At 43.9% G+C, this 24,121-nt stretch overlaps 1 protein-coding gene across 9 annotated transcripts in view; it reads left to right on the forward strand.

The window, feature by feature from the left end:
• The window catches only part of EPHA5 (EPH receptor A5), a 216,182-nt gene that overhangs the window by 142,945 nt on the left and 49,116 nt on the right, over positions 1-24,121 (forward strand). For 5 of the 9 annotated variants that reach the window (XM_075500803.1, XM_075500805.1, XM_075500799.1 and 2 more), the window contains 3 exons: positions 4,699-4,823; positions 7,629-7,788; positions 11,857-11,962. In XM_075500803.1, the coding sequence (XP_075356918.1) occupies positions 4,699-4,823; positions 7,629-7,788; positions 11,857-11,962 (391 nt within the window). The remainder of the gene's footprint in view (positions 1-4,698; positions 4,824-7,628; positions 7,789-11,856; positions 11,963-24,121) is intronic. The other 4 variants (XM_075500806.1, XM_075500804.1, XM_075500800.1 and 1 more) reach the window with 1 other exon arrangement.

The following is a 24,121-nucleotide window of genomic DNA, read 5'->3' on the forward strand; positions in this document are numbered from 1 at the left end:
TGATACAGGTTTCATTTTCTTGAATTAAACTTGGCTTTATAAGTGCGTTAATGATAGTATTACTATTTGGTTATATGATGACAGGTGAAAGTATTGATTTAATCACAAGCGTGAATTTGACTTTTAAATCTTCTGGCATAAATTCAGACTGCAAAAGGAACAGGGAGGGAGGAACCTCAAGGTGTATTGCAAGGTCTGAAGTGTTAGATCCCAAATGTTTGCACATACAGGTATGTAATCGTGGTAAAAGATATTGCAAACACATGAAAAACACATGAAAATCCATAGCATAGATGTCTATAAAAGGTGATGTCTATATCTATAGACATCTGTGTCATAGATGTCTATAACAGCAGCCAGGACAGAGATGGTAGCAGCAGGATCTTCCTCTTTGATGCCTTAGTTGTCTTTGGAAAGGGACCTGAAGCCCAGATACCTGGAGAGCCAAAGGAAGGAGAGGTACCAGCCCCTTTGCCCGTGTAAATCAGCATCTCTTCTTGGGCTACTCTGGGTTGCTCCAAGTGAGGATCTGTTCTGGCAGAAGTTAAAGCTGGATTGAAGGTCCTGGGCTGGTGGCTTGGTTTTTGCACTGAGGATGAAGGGAGCTAGTATTTTATTTTTTTTTTTTTTTTTTTTAATCAGAAATGGAAAACTTCACTGGCTGTGGGGCTAAGGGTGAGATGGGGAGCCATTAGCTGTTGTTTCTGCCAGAGTGAAAAATACCAAGGCAAAAGTAATTGGGCTGGAGAGAGCATTAGATAGACCATGAGATGTAGAAACTGGATTATTTGTTTTATCTTGGTGCAGTGGTCATTCACCTGATAACATTAGTTTCTCTTAAAATATAATTAACATTTTATTCCACTAAGCATCATTGTATATTAGATGTTAGTGGAACACAGCACAGTATGTTGTAAATACTGGGTTTGGTGCCTAGATGGCTAATTCAGTGCTAATGTCATTATCAAAGGTTGCAGAGAAAGAATGTCCTAAAAGGTCTATGCCTCGTGAAATCATCTCCTGTAGTTATTCAGATGTGACTAATGATGCATCTTCTGCAGAAACTTTCATTTATTTATTTGGCATGTCCCCTTATTCTTCTTAAGAAATGTTAGAAACGGAACAAAAAAAAGGTAGAATCAGTTTTCTGTGCTTTTATTTGCTTCCTGATTAATTTTGGTCTCATGAAAGCAAGAATGTACATTAGCTATTTCACACCTTGTTACATCTTCTGTTTGCTTTCATCACACGCATGGCTGTTTTCATGAACGGTGAACATAAACATAAATGATGTAATATCCCTCTTTGATTTTGAGTGTCTTGCTGAGAAATTAATGCATATGTGCAGATTACTTGTAAAGCAACATGTGAACAATTCACAATGTACATCCACCCCTTGTAGTGTCAAGGCAGGGATTTGAACAAGACTTCTGCCTGCTTACATAAGAAACATGGGAGATTACAGCTTTATATATCTTGACTCACATGTGAATTTATTTTTTTACCTGTTGTACTCCAAATGGAAGTGCTCCGTGGCTTGGCTTCTTTATATTAAGAGGATGCTGCCCTTGCAGAAGCAGTGACCTTTGAAAAACAAGTCTCAAGTAATCCTTTTATTTTCCTGAGATCATATAGCACAGTATCCAGTTGCAGGCTTTTAAGATGGAATGATTGCAGACTTTGTCTGCTTGCCTGGATTGGATTACATTTTGTTTGACAAAGAAAACTCTAAAATACTTATACCTTCCTTCCTTCAGTTCAGAGCATCGTAATCTCCATGCGTTGAGGATGCAGAGTAGCTGCCGTATCATCCCAGCCCACTGGGATTTATTGAATTTACTTAATTGGCCTTTATCTCATGGTTACACTTTAACGCTTCTTTTGAAGGAGATTCAAAAAGGATACAGTTACTCCTTTTCTAATTTACTTTGAGAGTTGAGTTACTCATTTTCTTATCTTCCCTCCTTTTCCCAGTAGAGCAGAGCATTCTGAAGGGCCACAATTGAACATGTTAGAGACTTGCATGGGCAGAGATTTAAGTCCATGAAGCTGTTAACTAGCAAAGTTTTTTACACACTGCTTTTTAAAGAGCATGCTCTGTTTTAAGGGAATAAAGAGTTTGACGGGCACTTTTGGATGGCTGGTGGTGCATTTCGTGTTGTAGTGTGCTGATGCATGTGAACAAGAGCTAAACTGCCCTGAACCTCCCGGGGAAGTACTTTGCTGCAGAGTTCGGGAGCACTTGTTTCGTTCTCTTGTTTTTAAAGCACTTGTGAGCCTTGGTCCTATAAACGCTTCAGAAAACCTCAGTACAGCGGATGAAAAGACCATTATTTGGTCAGGCAATCTTGACACTGAAAATCACGTGGTTTTCACCTTCCTGAGAGGCGTTTGATACCAGGGAGGGCTGAGGTCTCCCCTTGCTGCACTTCTCAAGTTTGCTTTTGCTAATAGGAGTTTAAAAAGGTTTAATGCTCAGCTCTGACTTTCTCCATCCTGCCAGACCTCTGCTGCCAGCTCTGCAAGCCTGGGATAGGCATTGTAGGGATTTGGGGGCATTGGAGAACAGTCCCGGAGGGACACGGGTCCCTTTTTCTGAGTACTGTGGTGTCTCCATCCCCTATATATAGCATCCGAGTCGCTCATGATAAGAAGTGATCAGTGTTGTCTACTGAGCTAGGGTTGTGGAATTGCCTGTTAGTTGCCTCTCACCCCCCTCCCAGTGAGAGTTGCCTTCCGATGCCTCTGAAAACTATGTAGCTCCCTTTGTATTAGAAGGGAAGTCCATCCTATTTTAACGGAGTTCGCTACTCGCTGTGTCTTCTCTGGGCTAACACATCTGACCGTACACGTGTGCACAGACCATATATCTCACAAGCACAACTTAGCTTGCTGTGCACATGCATGCACAACACATATTTAGGCACCTGGATTAATTACTGGAAAGTCCTATCGCAGATTAGCAGTTTGAGTCTAGGTTGTTATTCGCCTTCACATAGCCCAAAAAATTGTGGAGGACATCAGCCAAGGGTAAGGTGACTTTTGCGGATGAAAAATCGTTGGTGGTCGCCGTGCGGTGCCTACATAAATAACATGATCATCATTCAAATCAAGGTGGTTTTTACTTGCTCAGTGGAGCAGTTGTGAGCACGGTGGTGGATGCACAGCTAAAAAGCAAGTGTTGTCTGTGCAGCTTGATGCCAGGTGTCCAGCAGAAAACAATATGGAAATGGCCAACACCTTTCAGGATCCTCTAAGAGCCAAGTGGGGGAGAGATTAGTAAACAGGAGTGAGAAAAACTGGGGCTGAAAAGAGACTGAGATGCGGGAGCTTGCTTTTAAAGAGAAAGCTCGCTGCTAGCCTTCAGTCCAGGGATAATTGTCTGGAGCTCTTCCCTTACTTTTTTGGCTGAAGATCAGACCTGGCAAAATTAATTTGTTTGTTGTCTTTATTTTACTTAATGGGTTGGGGTTTTTTAGTATTATAATTAGCTAGCCCTGCATATAGGAGAAGTCTTTTTTTTTTCATAGTTCCAAATACATTTTGGAAGATAAAATGTGGTCATTTGCTACTGCTCTTTGCAGTCAGTTCCCCATATGGCCACAGAGGTCTTTGCCGTGGGTCTTCCCAGCCCCCCTGTAATCCTTGCAAGAGCTGGCCTGTCCGGAGGGTGAGTCGAAGGCCCTAAGCCGGGCAGGGGCTGATTTTTCCTCTGGAGAAGCTGCTCTTGGCCCTGTAAATTAGAGGCTATGAATTTGTCCTGTCCCCTTTTCAGTCACTGTTGTTTCCTAATCTCTGGCATGAAATACCTGGGGTGTTAGGTTTGCATTGCCCATAGCAACTTTTGCTAGGGAGCTGCCAGGGGTGGTAACAACCATAACTTGAAAAGTCTCTGCAGATATCTGACTGAAAACAAAGGATCAAGCCTGTTTCTGATGCACGTGTGTGCTGCAAAGGGCAGATAACCTTTCAGGGCTGCATCTTAAAATAATGAGCAGAGCTGGTATTGCTGCTTTCATTCTGTGGCTTCCCCAAGCATGCCGTGAACTTCCGAGCTGTGATAGCCATTAAAATCTTTACGGTTGCCATTTGCAAGGAATTAGCATCACTATGCAAGCCATAACACCCCGGTGATATTTATGGAGAGCAATTGAATTATAAAAGTTGTAATGCCCTTGCTACCCTGTTCCTTGGTTCTGGAAGGAGGGGGCTAAAAGATATCTAGGCTTTAACTACTGCACAAGCCAAAAAATAAATAGTTAAGGAGCCTATGTAACCTAAGGTCTTCTGTAAAACACATGCCTTCAAAGCAGCTGAAAGCAAGCAATATGTAATCAATATGTAATTCTGTTGTGACAACATAGCTCCCTGACACATTTGAAAAGGCCAGTTATGTGGTTGATGTGTTTGAAAAGTGCTTGAAAAGACAAGATTGATGTGTAAGCTGCTGATGGTAGTTCACGTTGTTACTTTTCTCGGGTGGGCGATGCTAGTCAGATCCATAGCTGCTGAAAATCTGTGCGAATCCAGTTGTTAAAAATGGGCGAATACCGCCGAGGTGAAAACGACCCCGCTGATCTGCAGTAGCTAAGAATCGCCTTGCATTGGAGGATGCTATGATGAGTTTGACTTCTGCAGGGGCAGACTGTCTTACTAACCATGTTTTTTTGTCTGTTCTGTTTTTCTTCTGTCTTGCAGCACCTTCTCCAGTCAGTAGTGTGAAAAAAGGGAAGATAACTAAAAATAGCATCTCCCTTTCCTGGCAGGAGCCAGATCGACCCAACGGCATCATCCTGGAATATGAAATCAAATATTTTGAAAAGGTGTGACGGACTGATTGCTGAGCATCCCAAGTACCTTCTCTTTACTGTCCTCTTCTTTTAGTTATAATTATTTGAGTCATGGAAGGGAATGGAGCGATTTTATGCATAAATCAATGTCAGATTGATTTTGCAGTAAATGATTAGGAAGACTTGAAATGAGGGTGTTGTTTTCCATTAGTGTGCCACTTCTCTTGAACAAATACATTAAATCTGCGTGTCAGATTCCTCTCCAGCCTTATCACATTAAGATAGAGCCTGCTCATTTGTTAAAAATAGGAGGGGTTGGGGATCGAGCACCTATCTCCTCGCAGAAACATCAGGCTATCCCTTGCCTTTGGCTTTTCAATTTCTCACTTGGTTTTGCATCCGCGGTGTAAGGAGAGGAGAAGGGTTTTGCAGAGAGATTGTATCTGCTCTGATGTGAAGAAGGGCATCCTGGCTTAAAAGCTGGCCTGGGTTTTCCAGCCCTTGCTGTCGGTCTAATGGAAAACAGTCTCTCTTCCTACAAAGCTTGCCTCTCCTAGTCTCTATTTCAAATGGCAACTTGTTCTCTTCCTGCAAAATTAATGCAGTTTAAATGAAAATGGTAAGAAATGCAGTTCGTCTAAGTAGCATCTTTTGCTAGTAGTAGCCGAGTGTAGATTTCCAAAAATCAGGCTTGCAAGAGTTGACTGAATAGCAGTTTCTTGCCTTAGCTGGGATTGTAAGGTGTTCTTTTTTTCTTCTGAAACAGCCAGGCTTTCTACATGAAAACAAGAGGAAAACTGTTCACAATTCACTCTTTTGGGGAGTTGAATTTCTATTTTAAGGAAGATCTTCTATTAGTTCTGTCTGTGACCCAGGTGAAACCACTCAACACAAACTAGGACTGGGTCCTTACTCCTCCTCCCTTCTTTCTCTGACCATGGGGGGGACCTGCTCAAGCAGCCCATGCTAACAGGGGAAAGACTTTCAGAAATCTGCATCAGGATAAAATCAACGTTATTTTTGCAGATGAGGGAGTTCGGGCAAGGGCACAAGATGCGTGAGAGGCTTAAATAGGGCTGAGGTTTTCAAAAAGATTAAAGCACAAACCAAGAATCAGGATATGCTATTGCTGGAAATAATCCATTACTGATTCTTTTATTAATTTCTTTGAATGACCATTGTGGTGCATTGAATCCTTACTGTGGAGTGGCCTGGGAAGATTAGCCTCTAGAAACCTTGATAATGAGCAAATAATTAAAGCAAAAAAATCCATATATTTGTTCGTTTTACTTAGTTTGTTTTCAAACAAATCGGGGTGGGGTGGGGGGTGTTAAAATGCTGTATTTGTGGTCCAGAACTAGTCTTAAGTAGCTTCAGTAAATAGTTCTTCAAGTGCAAGTCCTTCACGGGGAGGTACCTACAGCCAGTCCAAGTTTATGCTGTCTTGATTTCTTTCTTTCAGGCTGGTAGTGAAGCTTAGTGTTTTCCGTAGGAAAGCTCAAGTGTTTAAATGTTTGAAGAAGCCAACAGTGTATTGAAAACCTAATTGAGTTGACATACAAGCAAAGATGTGAACTAATATTCACTTACTGCTTTTTAACCAGTCATTGAGTTAGATTTGGGATGTCATCCTTAATCCTGTCATTTATATTCTCTCAGTTTTCAGCCCTTTATAAGGGTAAATTTGCAGCGTTTATTTCCAAGGGATAAGAATGATCTATATTAAATGTTTTGGAAAATTGAGTTTTGTCAGATCACATTCCTTTAAGAGAAATTGCTCCTTAACAAGGAAAAAAAAGGCATATATAGATATAGATGTATACACACACACATGTTTCTCCAAAACAGTCTTGTGTAACTACAGGCTTCAATGAGAAGATCTGTAATCCTACACCTGGAGATTCTCAGGGCTTTATCCAGGCATATTACTGTCTATGGAAAGTTGCCCATTACGTTTAAAAAGAAAAAAGAAAAATTGGTTCAGATCCTAAGAGCTATGCAGAAATCTTGGTAGGGAATTACTAAGAACTCCTGTTTACCTCATAATAATTTGGATCTGAGAGGATATGGTGAATAAAAAGCAGTTCCCAAGTTTGTAGTCCTTAATTTATGAGCTCTTGTCTAGATTATGTGTTACAGTAAATAATTCGAAGAGTAATTACCAAGCATTTGACCAAAATTTTAATCAAAGAACTGAAACTCTTTTGCATTAGAAACTGATGTAAATGAAGATTTATTTCAGCAAATTTTCTTCAAGTTCATTGCTTCAGAAAAGCAATGTAAAATTAGGTATTTTCCTGTAGTTTTGGTTTATTATTCCCTTCCCAAGGTCTAATTTGTGGTTCTAGAAATGCCAGCATAAAGTTGTACAATGAATATTATTCTCTTTTAGGCCTAATTACATTACTAGGAAGTGGTTTTGGTATAAATTAAAATCCCTTTCTAAGGCAATGGGATTGTTTTCCTCTTCCCCGTGCCTTGGGATTGATCTTTGTAGGACGAACTTCTCCATTGCCCCAGGCCGTGTACATCCTGAGCAATGGAAAGCTGCTCCTACTGCAGATGCCGATTTGGTCCCCGTTGTCATTTATGGGTGGAAGGTCCCTCTGCTCTGTTTCATACCTCCTAGGGTCATTGATTATAAAAGAGAAAATCAGATCTCACATTTTGTACTGCAGAAAGGGCCTTAGGGGTGGGGCGGGGGGAAGAGATCCTCAAAAATGCATATTTCGGTCATCCTTTGTAACGTTTCTGTGGGGGTTGTTAAGAGTCTATCTTCTCTAAGAGCTACTATTTATGTGTTTGAACTTTGTGGTTTTTGGGGGTGGGTGGGAAAAGGACCAGGAGACAAGCTACACCATCATCAAATCCAAAGAGACGACGATTACGGCGGATGGCTTGAAACCAGGCTCAGCGTACGTCTTCCAGATCCGAGCCCGGACAGCTGCCGGCTACGGTGGCTTCAGCCGAAGATTTGAGTTTGAAACCAGCCCAGTGTGTAAGTCCTTTTAATTACTGTCAGTCGCGTCTCTGGAACGGTTACCAGAAACGAGTCAGGGGATCGATACCTTTGCAGAGAGCTCTTCCTTGTCCTGGCCTCATCCCTTGACTTTGGAAATATCAGGTACATCATGACCATGCAGTAGACAGGCTAACACATCTGTCCTTGCTTCCTTGACTCACTTGGTGAGGCAGGAGGTGAAGTCAGGAGGTCTTCAGGCTCCAGAAATTCATAGCATTCCCTGCTTAGAAAAATCCTGTATTTATGAGAGCTGATGCAAGAGAGGGCAAGAGCTCTCCTCTCAGGAGGGACAGAGGGGATGAGACCTGCTCCTTCACACCTCTTAATGGCTGTCTGCAGAGGACATGAGCTCTCCTAAATATTTGCGTCTGGGGAAAAAACCCTGAAATAGTGCCTCTCTGCAAGGGGAAGAATTGAACCAGCATTAGCGTCTTTGGTGTAAGTTCCTGTCAAGTTGAAAGATGGTTTCTGCTGGCTGCCAATGCCACAGCCTCGAGGAAAGGAATTTGACTTGTGATCAGAAATAGGAAAAATGTGCACTGCAGGTGCAGGACTTTTGCCTGGTCTGTTACAAATGTGTGGGGTTTTAATTTTTTTTTTTTTTTTTTTTAATGAATCTGATCATCCAGGTCTGGATTCTGGAGCAGATTGTGCGGCAGGGTGAACTCCTGAGGCACGCAGAGGCTCAGCTGCTCTTTCGCCTGTGTTCAGGCACAGCTGTGGGGAAATTCTTTTCGTCCCGATTACCAAATTTTTGCAGAGGTGTCAAAGATTATTTTCTCCCTCAGAAAATATGTCCTATCTATTTCAGTTTGTACAACTGTCATTTATTAATTTTTTTATACTGTTTGCATGGAAGAGAAATTTTGTGGTGGAAATACTCTGTTCATTCCTGTAGGAAAGAGCCAATCTTCTGTATGTTTTCCTTGGAAATTTAAATTTGTCAATACTTTGATTACTGTTACTCCATTTCATTTAAAATTCATCATCTTTGAGAAGAAGATGCCAAGTTGTCTTTTCAATGCATGCTACCTTTGAAGCCATAATAGATTTTAAAGGAATCATTATACATGTGCAGATGTAGCTGTGGAGCCAGTGATTGAACTAATACAGTGCAAATTGCATCATGATGAGAACATTAATGCAATAAGAATGGTCTATTTAAGGTATTTCTTATTGTATTAACCATTAATTGTGCCCTATAAGTAGCAACCAAATCATGTTATGCCAAAAATTATTCTATATTATACTAAGGAAATCTTGCTTGCAGTTGGAAAGTTTCTGGTTTAGAGTCATTTGGGTAATAATGTTCCAGACTATTAATAAATAATACATGAAATATATGCACATTTGATCCAGTGCTGTCAGTACCTACGATCCTGGTCCAAAAATAATGGCACTTCCATAAAGTCCATTGGGTAAGTATCTGTGTTAATCAGGACTTTTTGAGGACATCACGTGATAATATCTTTAAACACTTTAAACCCCTTGAGTCATTTAGTCATACCTGCACCCCAATCTTTTTAGCATTTTAAAGGCAGAGGAGTAGGTACTTCTCTGATACTACGGAGCTGCCGGCATAGTTGGAGGACTACCTGCTGCATGGTCCTCAGTTTGGGAGCTGGGAACTGTTCCTCTGTTGGACTTGAGCTCTGGCTGAAGCAGGACTTAACCAGATGTTCCAACGCTTGGTAGAATTGACAAGCAACGTAAGCCTCAGTATCTTGCAAAATGCAGCTCCGTTTGACATTTAAAACCTGTTAAAAAGCGATTTCTTTTTTTCCCCCCAAGGCCCTATATAAAGTCAATGTTAGTAGTGGGAATGTGACCAGACTCCCACTGCTTTCCTGCACATCCTGGAGAATCTGAAAGCAAACACAGATTGAAATCTCACTGCTACGTTGGAGTTCAGATCTGAACGTCTTGTTAGAGCCAAAGCAAATTATTTTGATTCAAGCACAAATGAAAACCTTTCAGTGACTGTTGTGAGAATCAAAAACAGCCTCCAAAATCGTTTGGACCAAACAACAGGTTTTGTTTCCAATTCGCAAGGTTTCTGTAAAGTTATTTTTAATACACTTGGAGGAAATAGGAAACAACAGCCTGAGAAATGCAATGGGGGGAAGCCGTAACTTGTTTTGGACTTTTCTCTTTTTCCAAATTTCGGGGTTTTTTTACATACTGCTGCCTGCATGTACAATTCTGCAAAGCGCCGCGATGCAGCCAGGGCTGCATTTTTCAGCGGAACCTTTTTATCTGGGTGGAAGTTGTTCCTGGGTGTATCCACCTGCTGCGGTCCTCCTTTCCAAATGCCACCAAGCTTGTCTAGCCCTGATAAAACTAACTTTGCCAAAAGCTGGTTTTCGGCTGGATTGGTGAGCTAATCCAGCTGATCAGCTGGGTGGGAGTGGGAACATATCACCAAGTAGAGGAGGGGTAATGCAGGTTCCCCCCTCCCAGGCTTTAAATGGCAGCAAGGTCCCAGCTCGGCTTATGAATTCAGGCTTTTTAGCTGCCATAGATCACAGCAGGATTTATCTCATTTCCCCATCCCTCGAGCTATGCAAAAAACCACCAGTCACAGCTTAATGTTCTCCTTTAAATGTTTTTCTTTTTAATTATTTTGTCAAGAAAGCAATAAAACATCATCTTAAGGAGCCTCCATAAATCCGTGAGGCTAATAAAACTTCTGGATGATGGCACAGGTTTGGAGCAGTTAACATTAAATATTTAATGTATGGGGGCCAATCCTTCTGAAATCATTTGCACTGCTGTAGCAGGTCCATGCTGCTCACCACTGAGCACCAGAGAGCTCCCATATGAAGAGCTACTTGAAACCCATTGCAGATCAACATTTAATGCCATACCTTTTTGTCTTTCTTTTCTTTTAACAATTAATATGGGACTATATTCAGTTATTTTATAGCCTCCATAAAGTTAATCCTGTGCTAAGGACCCCTTTTTACTTCAATCATTTAGTTAAAGGTTTCTTCAGTGCGCAATCGATTCCTGCTGCTCCCCGGGGTGGATGAAGCTTCATCCGGGGCTGGCATGAGAGTAGGAGCTATAATGAGGTTTTTCCCTGCACAGCAGCAGTGCTTACACCAGGGAGCTGGTTTTGCAGGGAGGAAGCCAGATTGGTACCCCAGGGTGGTTAAATATATGCAGCTAAATAAGCTGGCAGTGGAGAGGGCAGGGTGAGAAGGCTTTGCTTTCTGCTTGGGGAACCCCACATGCAGACCCCTGAGGAGAGATGGGCTCCTTCCCCTGCAGTGCAAAGCGGATAAACAAGATACAGGTGGTGTTAGCATTTCCATTTTACAGGCTGCAGGAGCTTACGCACCTGCTTTTACTTAACCTGTGGCAAACCCCAGTTCTCAAACAGCTTTCCTGACCTTTCTGCTAGCATCTTTATCATGGGACTCATCTCCTGCCTTTTGGCAGGAGGGCTCTTTACAAGGCATGGGCTGGGAGAGTTCTGCTTCCCTTGGCCAGTAAAAAGACCAACCAGTGTATGTGCCTTAGAAAATTCCTGTTTTACAGAGGGCACCTTCTGGCCGTGTGATGTAGATGCCACAAAGAGTTAGTTTTTAATTGTTTATATCTTCTTGAAGTGCAGGTAATGCTGTTTATCTCTGAGATCTTGCTCATGGCTCTTAACAATAACATTCCATAAATGTTCTCTCTGCAAATGGGAACCTGTTGGGTTTTCATCTTTTATCTGTGTGATTTCTAATGCAGCTAAACCAGGAAGACAACCTTGAGTTTGCAAACTCAAGGCTGCGTTCTGCATCGCTTTGGTTTCTGAATTCAGTGATGAGATGCAATTTTGCTGGGTTTTTGGCTTGGTTTTGCATGTGTTTTTGATTTCTTTCCACTCATTCCCTTTCCAAACTAGAAACAGCAAAGGGGGGAAACACAAACCGTAAAAGAAGAAATGAACTGGTAAGACTTGAAACCTCGCTGGCAGCCTCACTAGAAAGACTCATGTGAGTTCTGACTATCATTTTAACCTTAATCTCCATTTTCTGTTTCTCATCTCAGCAGTAGCTGCATCCAGCGACCAGAGCCAGATTCCTATAATTGTTGTGTCTGTAACAGTGGGAGTCATTCTGCTGGCTGTTGTTATCGGTTTCCTTCTCAGTGGAAGGTAAGAGAAGCAGCTGTGTATTTATACTTCTCCAACTTTCGTAATAACTTTTATCTGACCAGCTGATTAGCACAATTTAGGTGAAAGCAGCATGTGAACGAAGCTGTCAAGCCGTAGCGCTGTAAAACCACGAGAGTGGGCTGATTGATCTGTTTGGACAGGCAGGAATGGCAAAGGCTCGCTCACAGATGTAGTTCACTTCCCAATGATTTTCATCTCTGTATAGACTGGCCCTGATTATTCGACTTGGTTCTCACAGGAGTGTTTTCACATTCCTTCAAAAATAAGCAGAACATGTTATTACAGGTAAAGTATCCTGAAGCCCATATGTTTGCACTCAGAGCTTGCAATGGGCTTTGCTCACAGAGAAAACTTGACTTCAGGAAAACACTTGCAAAGAAAAAGAGAAGAAACCCAGCAGAATGGCCAAACGCCCCAAGTTTTGGTCAGGTCTGGATTTCATTTTTCATGTGTGGGACACTAATGTGTTCCCCACGTGCTAGTAAATTATAGAGAGAGCTCCACCCATGGAGGGAGACACTCAGCTTCAAACCATCAAGTGATACCATTGACTTCTCATGTGCTTAAACGTAGGCAAGTGATGAAAGCCTGGTCTATACCATCTTTGACAACTCTAATGGAAGTTGATGGAACTTGTTGGTGAACAAGGGATTGTGGTATTGGGGGAAAATCTGGCTTCTATCAGGATCAGTTTGTACTGTGGCACTAAATTTGTGTAGCAGCCAGCACACAAGGCACTTTTTTCATATACTACACGTGTGTTAGTACATTTTCTTAATGGCAGTAGTCAAACAATGCAACATTCTTCATACAAAGCAATGTGAGGTGCATCTATTGATAAGGCTGAATTTGTTTTGAAAAGTGAAGTAATTTGCAAAGTAAACACTTGCGCTTCTAAGGTACCCATCAGCCCACTGTTGCTTTCATAATGCAGGCCTGTCTTAAGCTCTGGTCTAGCAAGGTGGCTGTAAATTACAGGATATTGTAAGTGTTAAGAGTAGCTACAGGATACTCGCAGAGGAACTGCACTGATACTGAACGTATTGGCTGAGGGCCTTATTTCCCAGAGGAGGTAGAGTATCAGTCTGCGAACGCAGTGCAGTGAATTCCAGCCAGGCTGAGCAGCTCTGTCCCCAGGCATAAGGCATCCATGGAAGGACACAGTTATTTCCTGTGGTAAAAGGTAAGTGTGCTGCCAGACTCATCTCCACTCAAGGTCAGAGACTGACAGTCTCTTCCAGCTCAGCCGTTCGAGCTCCTGTCGTCTGCTTTGAGTGACGTGTTGGGCTTAAAAATGGGAAAGTAAATGCTCCTGTCTGCACGAGAAGCATGCAGCAGCATGGGGGGGTGAATGGCTACAGGCCATTCACACCAGGGGCTACAGGAAAGCTGTAGCCAAAAAGACTTGGCTCTGAACGCTGTGGGCAGGAGTTCAAGTCTCTCCTTAAAGGCTGGAGGTTTTGAGTCAGATCCCTCCTCGAACAGAGTGGGGAAATGTGGACCTTGGCCTCCCCCAGCCTGGATGCGTGCTTGTATCGGTGCAAACAGGAGGACGCATGCGTGGCCATAGGGAAGCTACAGATGTAGCCTGGCACCTCTGCAAAGAGGAGTGTGGCGGGGTGAATTGCAGGTGGAAGGATGTATATCCCTCCTTATGTGGCCATAAGGAATCGCAACTGAGTGGCAACCAGCAGCTCTTGCTCTTCCCGTAGTCGCTGGCAAGTGCTCATGGGACCCCTTTGGGGAGGACATGCCCTTGCAGGTCTCCTTTTTGCTGCTACCCTCTCTGGTGCGAGCAAGCAGTTGCAAAGCCTGAGCCATTTGTCAGCAATTCTCATTAGTTATGTCTTTCTGTCCTTTGCTCTAATGGGCTCTCCAGGATGTGCTTTCTCTTGGCTGTTTATCTCTTGGCATGTTTTAAAAGCCTTTGTCTCCTTTGGCTAGTTTTATCACTACCTCTGCTGCTGCCTTAATCCACCTACCTTGTACTCACACCTCTGTCCATGGACCCTGGGGCAGCTGCATGTTCCCAGGAGCTTCTCCATGGTGCCGTGCTGGACATACGGGAAGGGACAGGCACAGGGAGCTGAGCTCTTGGTCCATTTTTATCTTTTCAACCCTTCCCCTAAATGGGGAAGAACCCAGTCCCTCAGCTGGAGGTGGTGGAGAAGCCTCCAGCACCAAGGTTTGGTCCATCATTAGAGAACTGGCTTCAAAACCGCAGAGCTTCTTGGCTGCTTTGAGTTCCCGTGAATTTTAAAGCCCGTCTAGTGCATTGAGTGACTTCTGAGAACAGAAAAATAAACCCCAGAAGCCCAGAAAGCTGACAGCCAATTTGAAATTAAACAAAGCAAAACAAAAAAATTGCTTCTGTTTGGAAGAAGCAGAAATGCTGCTGGAATGTGTCAGTCACGCTGCTTTGCCTTGGATATGATTTTGAGACAATTCGTGGAGTGACTTTCCTGCTGTGACACTGCGGGGACAATAAACGCATTCCAAGTCATGGGATAATACCTTTCTGAAGCTGTTAACCTGTTTCTGGAAGACACTTTCCTGTATCTTTGGAGTGGTTATGGTGTTCCAGTGCCTGGTTCCAGGGGATTAAATTTCCTTTCCTAATTCTTTCCCATACTTGCTTTTAGAAAAACAGACATTTTGAACTCCAGGAGTTGCTCCAACTGGAATCACCACTGCTTTCCACGCCGAGCAAGCTGTGCAAAGCCCAGGCTCTGTCTTTTCTGCTAATGCAGGAGAGCAGGTATGGCCCAGCAGCAAAGCTAAGGAGAAAAATCCTCTTGCTCTGCAGCAGTGAGGACGTAGCCTGGCCAGCTCCTGCAAACAGGCTCCTTGTTGCTGGCTCTGTGCTGCTCCCAGGCTCCCTGGGAGGTCCTGGGCACCTCAGAATTAGGATACTCCTCCCTAGGATGCTGTGTGGCATCTCTGCACCTATCCTCCCAAATGTCCGGCTGAAGTGAGCAGGCGCTTCAGAGCAGTCCTGCAGTGAGAAGGGGATGTCCTCCTGCTCTCAGCAGCTCGGAAAGAAATTTCCCAGCTGTAGGACTCAGAAGTTCGCTGGGCTCTGCAGGGGTTTTTATTTTTTATTTTTCCACATCTCTTCCCCTTTTTTTGCTTTCAAGTATCTCTGCAGTTTTCTCACTTCTTTTGAACGAATGTAAATAACAGCTTGGCATTTCCCATTGGCAGCTGGCCCTAAACCAAAGGTCAGCTGAACGGTAGTCACGGTGGCTTTTCCACATGCCAGCGTCCATCTGTGGAAACGCACTTTGTGCCTGAAGCTGGAGGTTCTTGGGAATTTGAAACTAAATGCACTTTGCCCTAAACAATTAAGCTGCGTTTCAGAGCTGATTTACTTGCAGATGCTTGGGAAAATCTTCCTGTAAATAATGCGTCCTCTGACCAAAGTCATAAATGCCACCAAGCAAAATAGCTGATCACTTTTTAAAGTTATCCCTCTCTTTGCATCAAGGGCATATTAATAATATAACAATCAGGATTACAAATCAAAGAGATTCACTAAATCAGACCGTAGTTGTCTCAGCAAAAAAAGAGAAGTGGATTGAAAATCTATTATTAAACCAGCTACAAACATTGAATTAAAGAACACGGAGTTGTTGTTATCTTTGTTTTGTTAGGATTATGTGTTCTTCTTGAAATTGCAATGCGTTTTACAGATAGAGCAGAGCTATAAATTTTGCTTTCCTAGCAATACTTGAATTAGATGATGCTTGGCATTGTTGTTCCTAATTGAAGTATATATTAATCTAAAATAATTACAGACTTTAGTTTTACAGTCTGTGTCAGACAACGCCAGTCGCAAAGATCTTTGCGCTCTGTCTTGCAAGGAGCAATAAGGTGCTACAGTCGTTGCTGTGGCATCAGCCCCTTTCTTCCTACAAACCGAGGTAGGAAGCCAGGTTTGCATCATCCTGGGAAGGAGATGCTCCAGAGCTGGAGATGGAGATGCTCCACTGCTCCAGAGCAGTTCCCCCTTTTTTGTCCTTCAAACCAAGTCCTGTTTGCAAAACCGATGGGGTCTTGGGGTGAGTGTCAAGAGACTGTTGGTCCCTCCGGTCCCCCAAGCCTTTGAGCTTTGTAGCTCTAAACAAAGGCATGGGCTTTTACAGAGTAAAATGGGGATGCTATTAGGTCAATGCTGAGCATGTTCGCAAAAGCTGCTCAAAATAACTAAGGAATGTACTGTGCATCTGCATTTATAGCCAGCTACCCATTATGGATGACCTTTCCATCTTGAGTGGTCTTCCAAATAACCGGAGGGAGCTTTTTATAGAACTTAAGAAAAAAAACAGATTTGAAGCAACAAAAAACTGTCCCTCGCCCTGTGTTGTGCAGTCTCTTTCTGGCAAAGAACTAGCCTTCAAAAGACACAGCAAAGACAAATCTTGCCACCTGGGTATTGGCAATTAGAGGCTTCTGCACCAGAGTATCCATCCTTGACCTTAGCTGATTTAGACTTTTAAATATCAGCCCCTGCAGTGGCAGAGGGCTACTTTCTGGACACAAATATGTGCATCTTGTTAAAAAGCGACTTTCAGGGACTAGAGAGGGTGAAAGGATTGTGCCGTATATCCTAGGTCCTGAGCCAGTATTTGCAACCTTCCGTGATGTGGAAGGTCAAAATGGATGAATTTTTCCACAACTTCCCCCCTATCCTATTTTCCAAGATGTATCAGGGCTTAAAATAGTTTGCTTTTTCAATATTTCCGTAGGAAATGGGAGACAGTTTGTAGATAACATTTTTCATAGAGAGAATTTTTCCAGCATGAGTCATGATTTTTGTTAGTTGTGACTTTTTAAAGGATTTTTATCTCTACATTCTTGCCTGCTCTTCCTTCTTCCTACAGGACATTGTCTCCCATGATTTATGGCCACTTTATGATGCTGCCTGCTGCCAAATATTCCCCACGATTCACCTGACAAGAGGAAGGATTTTGCTGGAGAAGCTATTGCTCTGCCAAGTCAAAATTCCCATCCACCAAGCGCAGGCAGGGTCTGGTCCTGCTTCTGTTCGGGTCAAGGTTTTTACTACCTCCATCATGTTAACAGCCTTTTTGCTCTTTGGCAGAGAGGAGTGTTAGCGGCATTGGTATGCATATCCCTCTCTGAAAAAAAGTGCTCCAGTGTATCCTCCTGCACAGGGTGATGCCTTCCCACGGCCGGTGTGGAAATCTGCTGCCCGTAGTCCCCATCTCTAGCATCCTGCCTAGATCAGATTGGCAAATTTGACTGCTCCAACACCTATTTTAATTTTTTATTCTAAACACTTTTTGGCTTAGTACTTCTGTGCAAACGCACCGGGCTCCGCAAGCCAGTCTGAGTTGCTGCAGTTCTGAGGAGGGTTTAAGGGACCTAGGCTAATCTGCCTTCAGATGACTTTGGCCCAGACAGGAGGCGAGAGTTGACCAAATCTGTAATTAAGCTCCAAGCCCATGAGGCATTGCCCTTGAAAGCAGCATTTCTGAGTTATTCTGGCAGCAGCCAAGGGAACGGGGCAGGAGGACCGTCACGAACAGATAAGCAGCTGGTGCTAAGCTTTGTCTGAGCAGGGGAAATGTAGGGGAGTGCAGCAGTCAGTGATGAAAGCTCCTCGCCTTCATTCAGATGATGCATTTGATGGCATTGTGCAAGTCCTGTTTCCGCTTTCAGAAGGGAACTGGGCTGCCCTTCAAGCTGAAAATGGAGCCTGACGTCAGTGGTAGCAACTCCAGGCTCTTGCTGAGCACTGGTGAAAGCCCCATGTGTACACAGTGTTTTAAAGTGGGGTTTTACAGTGTCTTCTCTTGGCTGTGGAGTGGGTCGTGGATGAAGAAGAAAATCAGACTGTCATCCCTCTGCACTTCTGAATATGTGGATGTTTCATCTTGCTTTGGATGCTAGAAATAGGAAGCGTGACCTCTCCTGGGGGCACGCCATGTTGCGGCACTTGGCCTCTTACCTAGAAAAAAGGTTATCCATACTTTCTTACGGCGTAGACATAGCAAAGCATAATGCCAGAGGTCCTTCCAAGTGCAGTTCCTTTCCCTGGAAGCGTTGCTCTCCTTCCCCATAGCGATTGCATAGATGTCATCTGCTTGGGCTTCTGCATTCTCAGTTATTCTTGAACAGCACAGAGACGTGCTTTAACGTATCAACTAGCTATAGCTCAGCAGGAAGAGGAGGTGACTCCTTAAACATTCATATAGTTCTGGGCAAAGTAGGAATATAGAAGGTCACAGTGTGTAATGCTGCTCCTTTGATGTTTGGAGCAAGCATGTTGACTCATGAGGTGCTAGGTGTGGTGCTGGCCTCCTGACCTGAAGATGCAGGAAGCAATCATTGCCATCGCTCAAGGCTGTGTGAAGGATTCGAAAAATCTTCCCAGGCACCCTCAAGTATTTCAGTCTTTAAATGCAAGCCTCTGAAGAACATCCCATTAAAGCAGCTTATTAAAAGCAACAAAGGAGGCTTTCATTTATCATGACTCCAAGTCTTCAACTTAGAACTCTTAAAAGCCGCAGCTATATACAGCAGAGCCTCTCTGAGATCTATCTAGCCACTAGAAATGTAGTTTAATTCCAAATGCTCTCTGGGTCATCTGCAGACTTGTGGTAAATTAATTACATTGATTGCAGGCACAGTTGTTGGGGCCCATCATATATATACATTTCATTAACAAAGCATGTAGCCCAGGGTTTGAAATGATGCCAAGGGTGTTGATAAGTCCTCCTAGCACAGGTTTATTAAAGTTTGCTCTCTGGACAGTGGGGTGTGCAAACCACATAGGCATTGCGGGGGTCACCTTTGCTAGAGCTGGAGGAGTGTTGGCTTTGTGTGCCTGAGATAACTGAAAGTGGTAGAGTTGTTCTAGCCAAGAAGCAGGGTGGTGCCATCAGGGCACAGAGGTCCAGGAGGTATTGCTGCAGCTCCAGGCTCCTCTGCGTTGTCTTTGCCCATCTGCAGCCCTTTCCTTGAAGCCAGAAGTCACACCTTGTTTCAAGCCAGCTTGGCTTTTGGAGACACTGCCTCCTCAGCACCTCTTTCTTTCCCAGCAAAGGGGATTTAACGCTGCAGGTGTTTTCTCAATAACCTTCACATTCACATGGAGGTGTCGTCTGTTAAACCTGCAGCAGATCGGAGGGGCTCCTGACCGCCTGCTGGAGCCAGAGGCAGCCCCCACAAGTTCTCCTAGTAGTCTGCTCGTTACTTCAGTGAGGCTGGAGGAGACTTTGCAGATAATTTTGATGTATACAGTGCTCGGTTCAACTCTGACTGCTCGCCAATACAGGTCAGCTTGCTGGCTAAAGATCTTAAAACCCTGGAGAGGTCCAGGCGTATTTCATTGAGTGGCGATCTCTTATCCTGCCACAGCATTTGATCTCGTCTGGAAAGCGTTTGCTTTCAGCTCCTCAGTTTTTAGACTGAGAAAGCCCTGCACGGAGCAAGGAGATGGGGAAACTCTGCCCCTCCTAGAAGCCATCAGCATCCAAATGCAGTGGCCATGAGGTCACGGTGGGTTTGCTGGAGTTGAACATCCAGTTCTATTTGCCTCAGGATTTTTATATTCTGAAGTTTATCTGCCAAATCAAGCCATCCTTTTAACACAAGCAGTAATAAATCTTCCTTTGTCCTAACTGTTCAGGCCAAATAGTCCATTCACTTACCTATCCAAGTGCTCCTGGGACTGGAAAGTGAATTTTGTTGTCTGCTGATCCAGTTTAGTTTGTTTCTAAGAGCTTTAAAATTCCTCTAATGTTACACCTCAGAGTATTTTGGCCCTAAGTGCACAGCGTTATGTTACGGGTGTGCAAGAGTAAGGCTGCATTGAGGCATATTTCCCTTGCACTTGAACATTTTTTTCCTCCCCATAAAGGGAGCGAGTGAGATCTGAAGTGCTCTGCATTCAGTGCAGGGAACTGATTTTTGTCTCGGAGCAGCCCAGTTGCTGATGAGGTGCTCAAAGAGTTTTCTTTGTTTAAGAAAACAGCGAGCTCTTTTCATTTTAAGGAAGTGGTTGCTTTTCACATTAATTGAACTATTGTTTCAAAAACCTTGACTTTGCATGCTGAGCGGTGTGGGAAGGTCTGGTGGCAGCAACTGTTAGAAAATGCCTGGGGGGAAAAGGCGTCCTAGCTAAAACGTAAGCTAAGTCGTCACAGCCACAGTGATCTTCTGGAGACATACCAGTTCCCTGCGCTCAAATCCTGCGAGGTTAAACCCAGAAAATGGCAAAATTGACTCAAAATATATAATACCTGGGTTCCCTTTGTGTGCTTTTGGTTTTCGGACCTCTGGTGTTAAATTGGATCAACGGAGAGGTTTAGTGAAGGCTGAGCTGCTCCCATATTAGTATGACTGCACAAGCTGGGGCATTATGAAAATACGAAATATTGTCAATTATAGTAAAAAAATATTGGCATCACTGTTTAGAAAATGTTAGCAAGTTGTTTTGCTGATGCAAAAGCAGCTTAGAAAGGCATTCTTCACCAGTTCTAATTTAAATAAGCACATAATCCAGTATATAATTCTGTAAATCATTGCATGCCTGAAGTTATTTTGCATCATAATTTAAGGCGATGCAGTTGCAGAATGTTAATTTTGTCTAAATAGGCTATTTTAATGTGTTTAGGCGTTGTAAGTTATACTTTATAAAAATCTGATCGGCACAGTTTTTTTTCAAGAGTGACATGTTACGATGATTTGAGGAGAAATGATGAGTGAGATCTTCAGCTGACTTTAATCGCAGTATCTCTTCACTGTTGGGCTCCTGCTTGTATATCATACTGAAGTTCTTCGTGTTGTTTCTTCTGCACTATGTTCTTTTTCAGGATGAATTACCTTAATAGATTTGGTAACAGAAAAATTGTCCATGCAGGTTCTCTGACAAGGATAAAGAGCAATTACTGAGGTGCAGCCAGCCTCGGGTTACGGACTGATGTCAGGCGAACACATACTCTGATTAGACTAGCGTAATGGCTCAGCAGCTTTCAAAAGCAAGTTGTGGACGCACACAGTGCCTTTCAACTCACCATATTTTGAGTTTATTTAGGCTGAATACTCTCACACGACTCATAAGGTCCTGCTTCTGCAGATACGTAATGCACATGCAAAGCTTCAGTGATACAAGGAGACCCAGAAAGGGCTGTGTGAGCTGAGTACATGCATAAGGGTCTGCAAAAGCAGGGCTCGCATTCATCCAGTGCTTTTTTTTTTTAAAGGAAATCGTAACTGTACCACACACATGCTTGTGGAAGAAGTCACTTTGCCTGCTCCAAGGCAGGTGCTTAAGTTTAAGCACATGGGTGGCCCCATTAATCCTAACGGTGGTACTCAAGTACGGGAAGCACATGGTTAATTGCTTTGCAGGACCAGGATCTATACGCTCTCCCCAAGGCGTTTTTCCCCAACAGTAGCACATGCCATGAAATTCTTGCAGCCCAGGGTGTTAAGATCCAAATAATAATTGCAGTAAGAAGGAAGAAGTGCATATAAAAATGTTGCAAATGTATTTGCACCTTGCCAGGGCGGTGGGATTATTCCTTATCGTGGGCCTTTTTGTTTGCTTTTCAGTTGCTGCGATCATGGCTGTGGGTGGGCTTCTTCTCTGCGTGCTGTTGCCTATCCGAGCCTAACATGGTCAGTGTTCCCACCCGTGCTGGCTCCTATTTCGTGTCCTCCCTCCATGTTTTCTGTGCACAGTCTGCCTCTCCCTCCCTTTCTTGTATTGGCCTGGAAATCGCTTTCTCATCCAATCTCTGCACCCAGCTTGTCTATCTCAACAACTGGAAATAGTGTGACCTGACGCAGAGCGTGTCTCCAGCAAGAGCAGGGGTCCCAGGGGAAAAAAAACCTGATATGTTATGCCGTGATCGATCCAGACACCACACCAGCAATGTCATGTGTCATGATAAAACATCACATATGCTGGACACTTCATCAAATTCTGCTTCTTGTCACCAAAAGGGGCCAAGGGCGGTAATTTGCCCCCAGAAAGGAGGCAGGGGGCAGGCGGGAGTGGAAAGGTATTTAGTGGCATGTAACGTGCATGTCAGTGAAACAAACTGTATGTCATCGACATACACGTCAATGTATGACATACACGGCAACGACATGATGCTGTTTGCCAACGATATGCTCCAGCAGCATTGGACATATCTCTATGGGCATTGAGAGCTGCGTGTCCATGCTGCATGCTGCCCCATTCTGCCACCACCTGGGCTGCCTCACCAGTTTCTGCTCTCTTGTACTCTCCCCTCTTTTCTATCTAATCAAAGGAAGGGTGATTTTAATTTCTGTTGGTTTGACTGGGAGTGAGTTGAGTTGCTCCCCAAAGGGAATGTGTTTTATACCTCTGAATCGGCTGTAATCTGTGCAGGCAGAGATCTCCCTAAGCCTCCTAGGAGACTCATGAAATCAACATCCCCATCAGATAGCTGTTTGAGACCACAGGAGCACTGAGATATCCTACGTGCGGTGTTAAACTGGGAAGGTTTTGCAGCATAGCTGGGTGAGAGGTGTGAAACTCTTCTACTGTGTTTTCTGGGGGATGCTGAGGCTTTGTATGGTGATAGCTGGGTCATGGTGCAGTCCCTGGCTGTGAGGCACAGCAGTCACCAAGGTGGACCATTTTTGGGTCCTCCAGTGCTGTATTTTGGCTCTGACAGAGGCCTGAACCAGAGAGGAGTTTGCAAATGCCAATCGCAAAGGCCCTAAAGCAGAAGGTTGTTGGGTTTTTTTTTCCTGTGGAAGTCTTTTTAAATTTGTTTTCATGACTTTTGAGTACTTAAGAGCAGTGTTAGCAAGCAAGGCTGCTCAGCTCAAACTCTTTGGCTGCAAAATGTTCTTCTGGTATGTGCGGTCATTCCTGCAAGCCGCCCATTTGGCAACGGGTGCACTAAAAGAAAGCCTCCCAATATTTCTGTTGTCTGTCATGGCTGTGCCACCAGTGCACGAGCAGTCCCTTGCTGGGAGTCATGCTTCAAATGTCCTCAGCAAGGCCCCCAGCTAGAGAGTAGCAGCAATGGAAAATACTTCTCAGAGGAGAACAGGAATGGACTGGATGGCTACGAAGAAGAGAGACGCATAGGGAAAAGTTGGCTGACCTGGAAAACACCCTCTGCAAGTTTCCGCCTAAGCTGTGGAGAGACTAATGTGGCAGCAAGCTGGGAGGGGGAAACGGGAAAAGTGACTTCAAGACACAGACACCGTTGGCAGTGCTATGGGAAGGCACGACAACCTCTTTAGAGAGATTTATGGAGATCACTTCAGAGGGAGCTTCCTGTCAGAAGGGGAAACGGTATCTTGTTTAAATTATTTTTAATTGTTCTGGTGGTGGTTTAGGAAAGCAGGGAGTCATTCAGTGCAAAGGCAGGGAAAGACTAAAGGCTAAAAATACCACTGCTGGAATTGTGAAACTTCCTTTGTAGGACGTCCAAGTTAATCGGAGGTTGAAGGCAGGGTCGCGCCCTGTAGAGGGGGACAGCAGTGGCTGGGTAAGCAGATGGTGAGCCTGCAGCCCTTAGGAAGGGAACCTGTCCTGGTTCCTCTCAGGCCAGTTGTCTAGTGTATCTTTGAACTGAGCTGAAGGTCTTAGCTTGTCATCTCAGGACCTTTTACTGCTCTTTTGATCCCATTCTCCAAATTATAGGACTTTGAGAGTAGATAGAGGAGTTGAATGAGTCAGATTCCCAGCCTGCATGGGTTGCCCCAACTCACTCCAGGTGAAAGTTTGGTCCAGTGCAATCGAAGTAACTCATTACAGACATCAAAAAAGCAGGAGGAAAGTGAACAGAAAAATGGGAAACAACTTCCAGTATAAAAGCTGTTTGTTTTACACCAGTCCCTTGCGTATTCCCTGGTTTTGTGATACTGAATATATTCTAGGATTGCAAGCAGCAAAGGCGAATGCTGAACGTGGACCAGCATTGCTAGAGGTAGACTTTTGCCTCTGGCTCTCAGTATCAGTGTTGTTTATCCAGGATAGAACTATTTGTTGAACAAGTTATTGTCTCCACACATGAGCTGAGGCGACAGGATCTTGGCCAGATGGACAGATACATGCTTGTTTGTTTGTTCCTCTGGGTGGAACACAGTCCTGCCCTGCAACACATATGCGGCCTTATT

The sequence above is a fragment of the Mycteria americana genome, chromosome 4, assembly GCF_035582795.1.
Source record: "Mycteria americana isolate JAX WOST 10 ecotype Jacksonville Zoo and Gardens chromosome 4, USCA_MyAme_1.0, whole genome shotgun sequence".
Classification (NCBI taxonomy): domain Eukaryota; kingdom Metazoa; phylum Chordata; class Aves; order Ciconiiformes; family Ciconiidae; genus Mycteria; species Mycteria americana.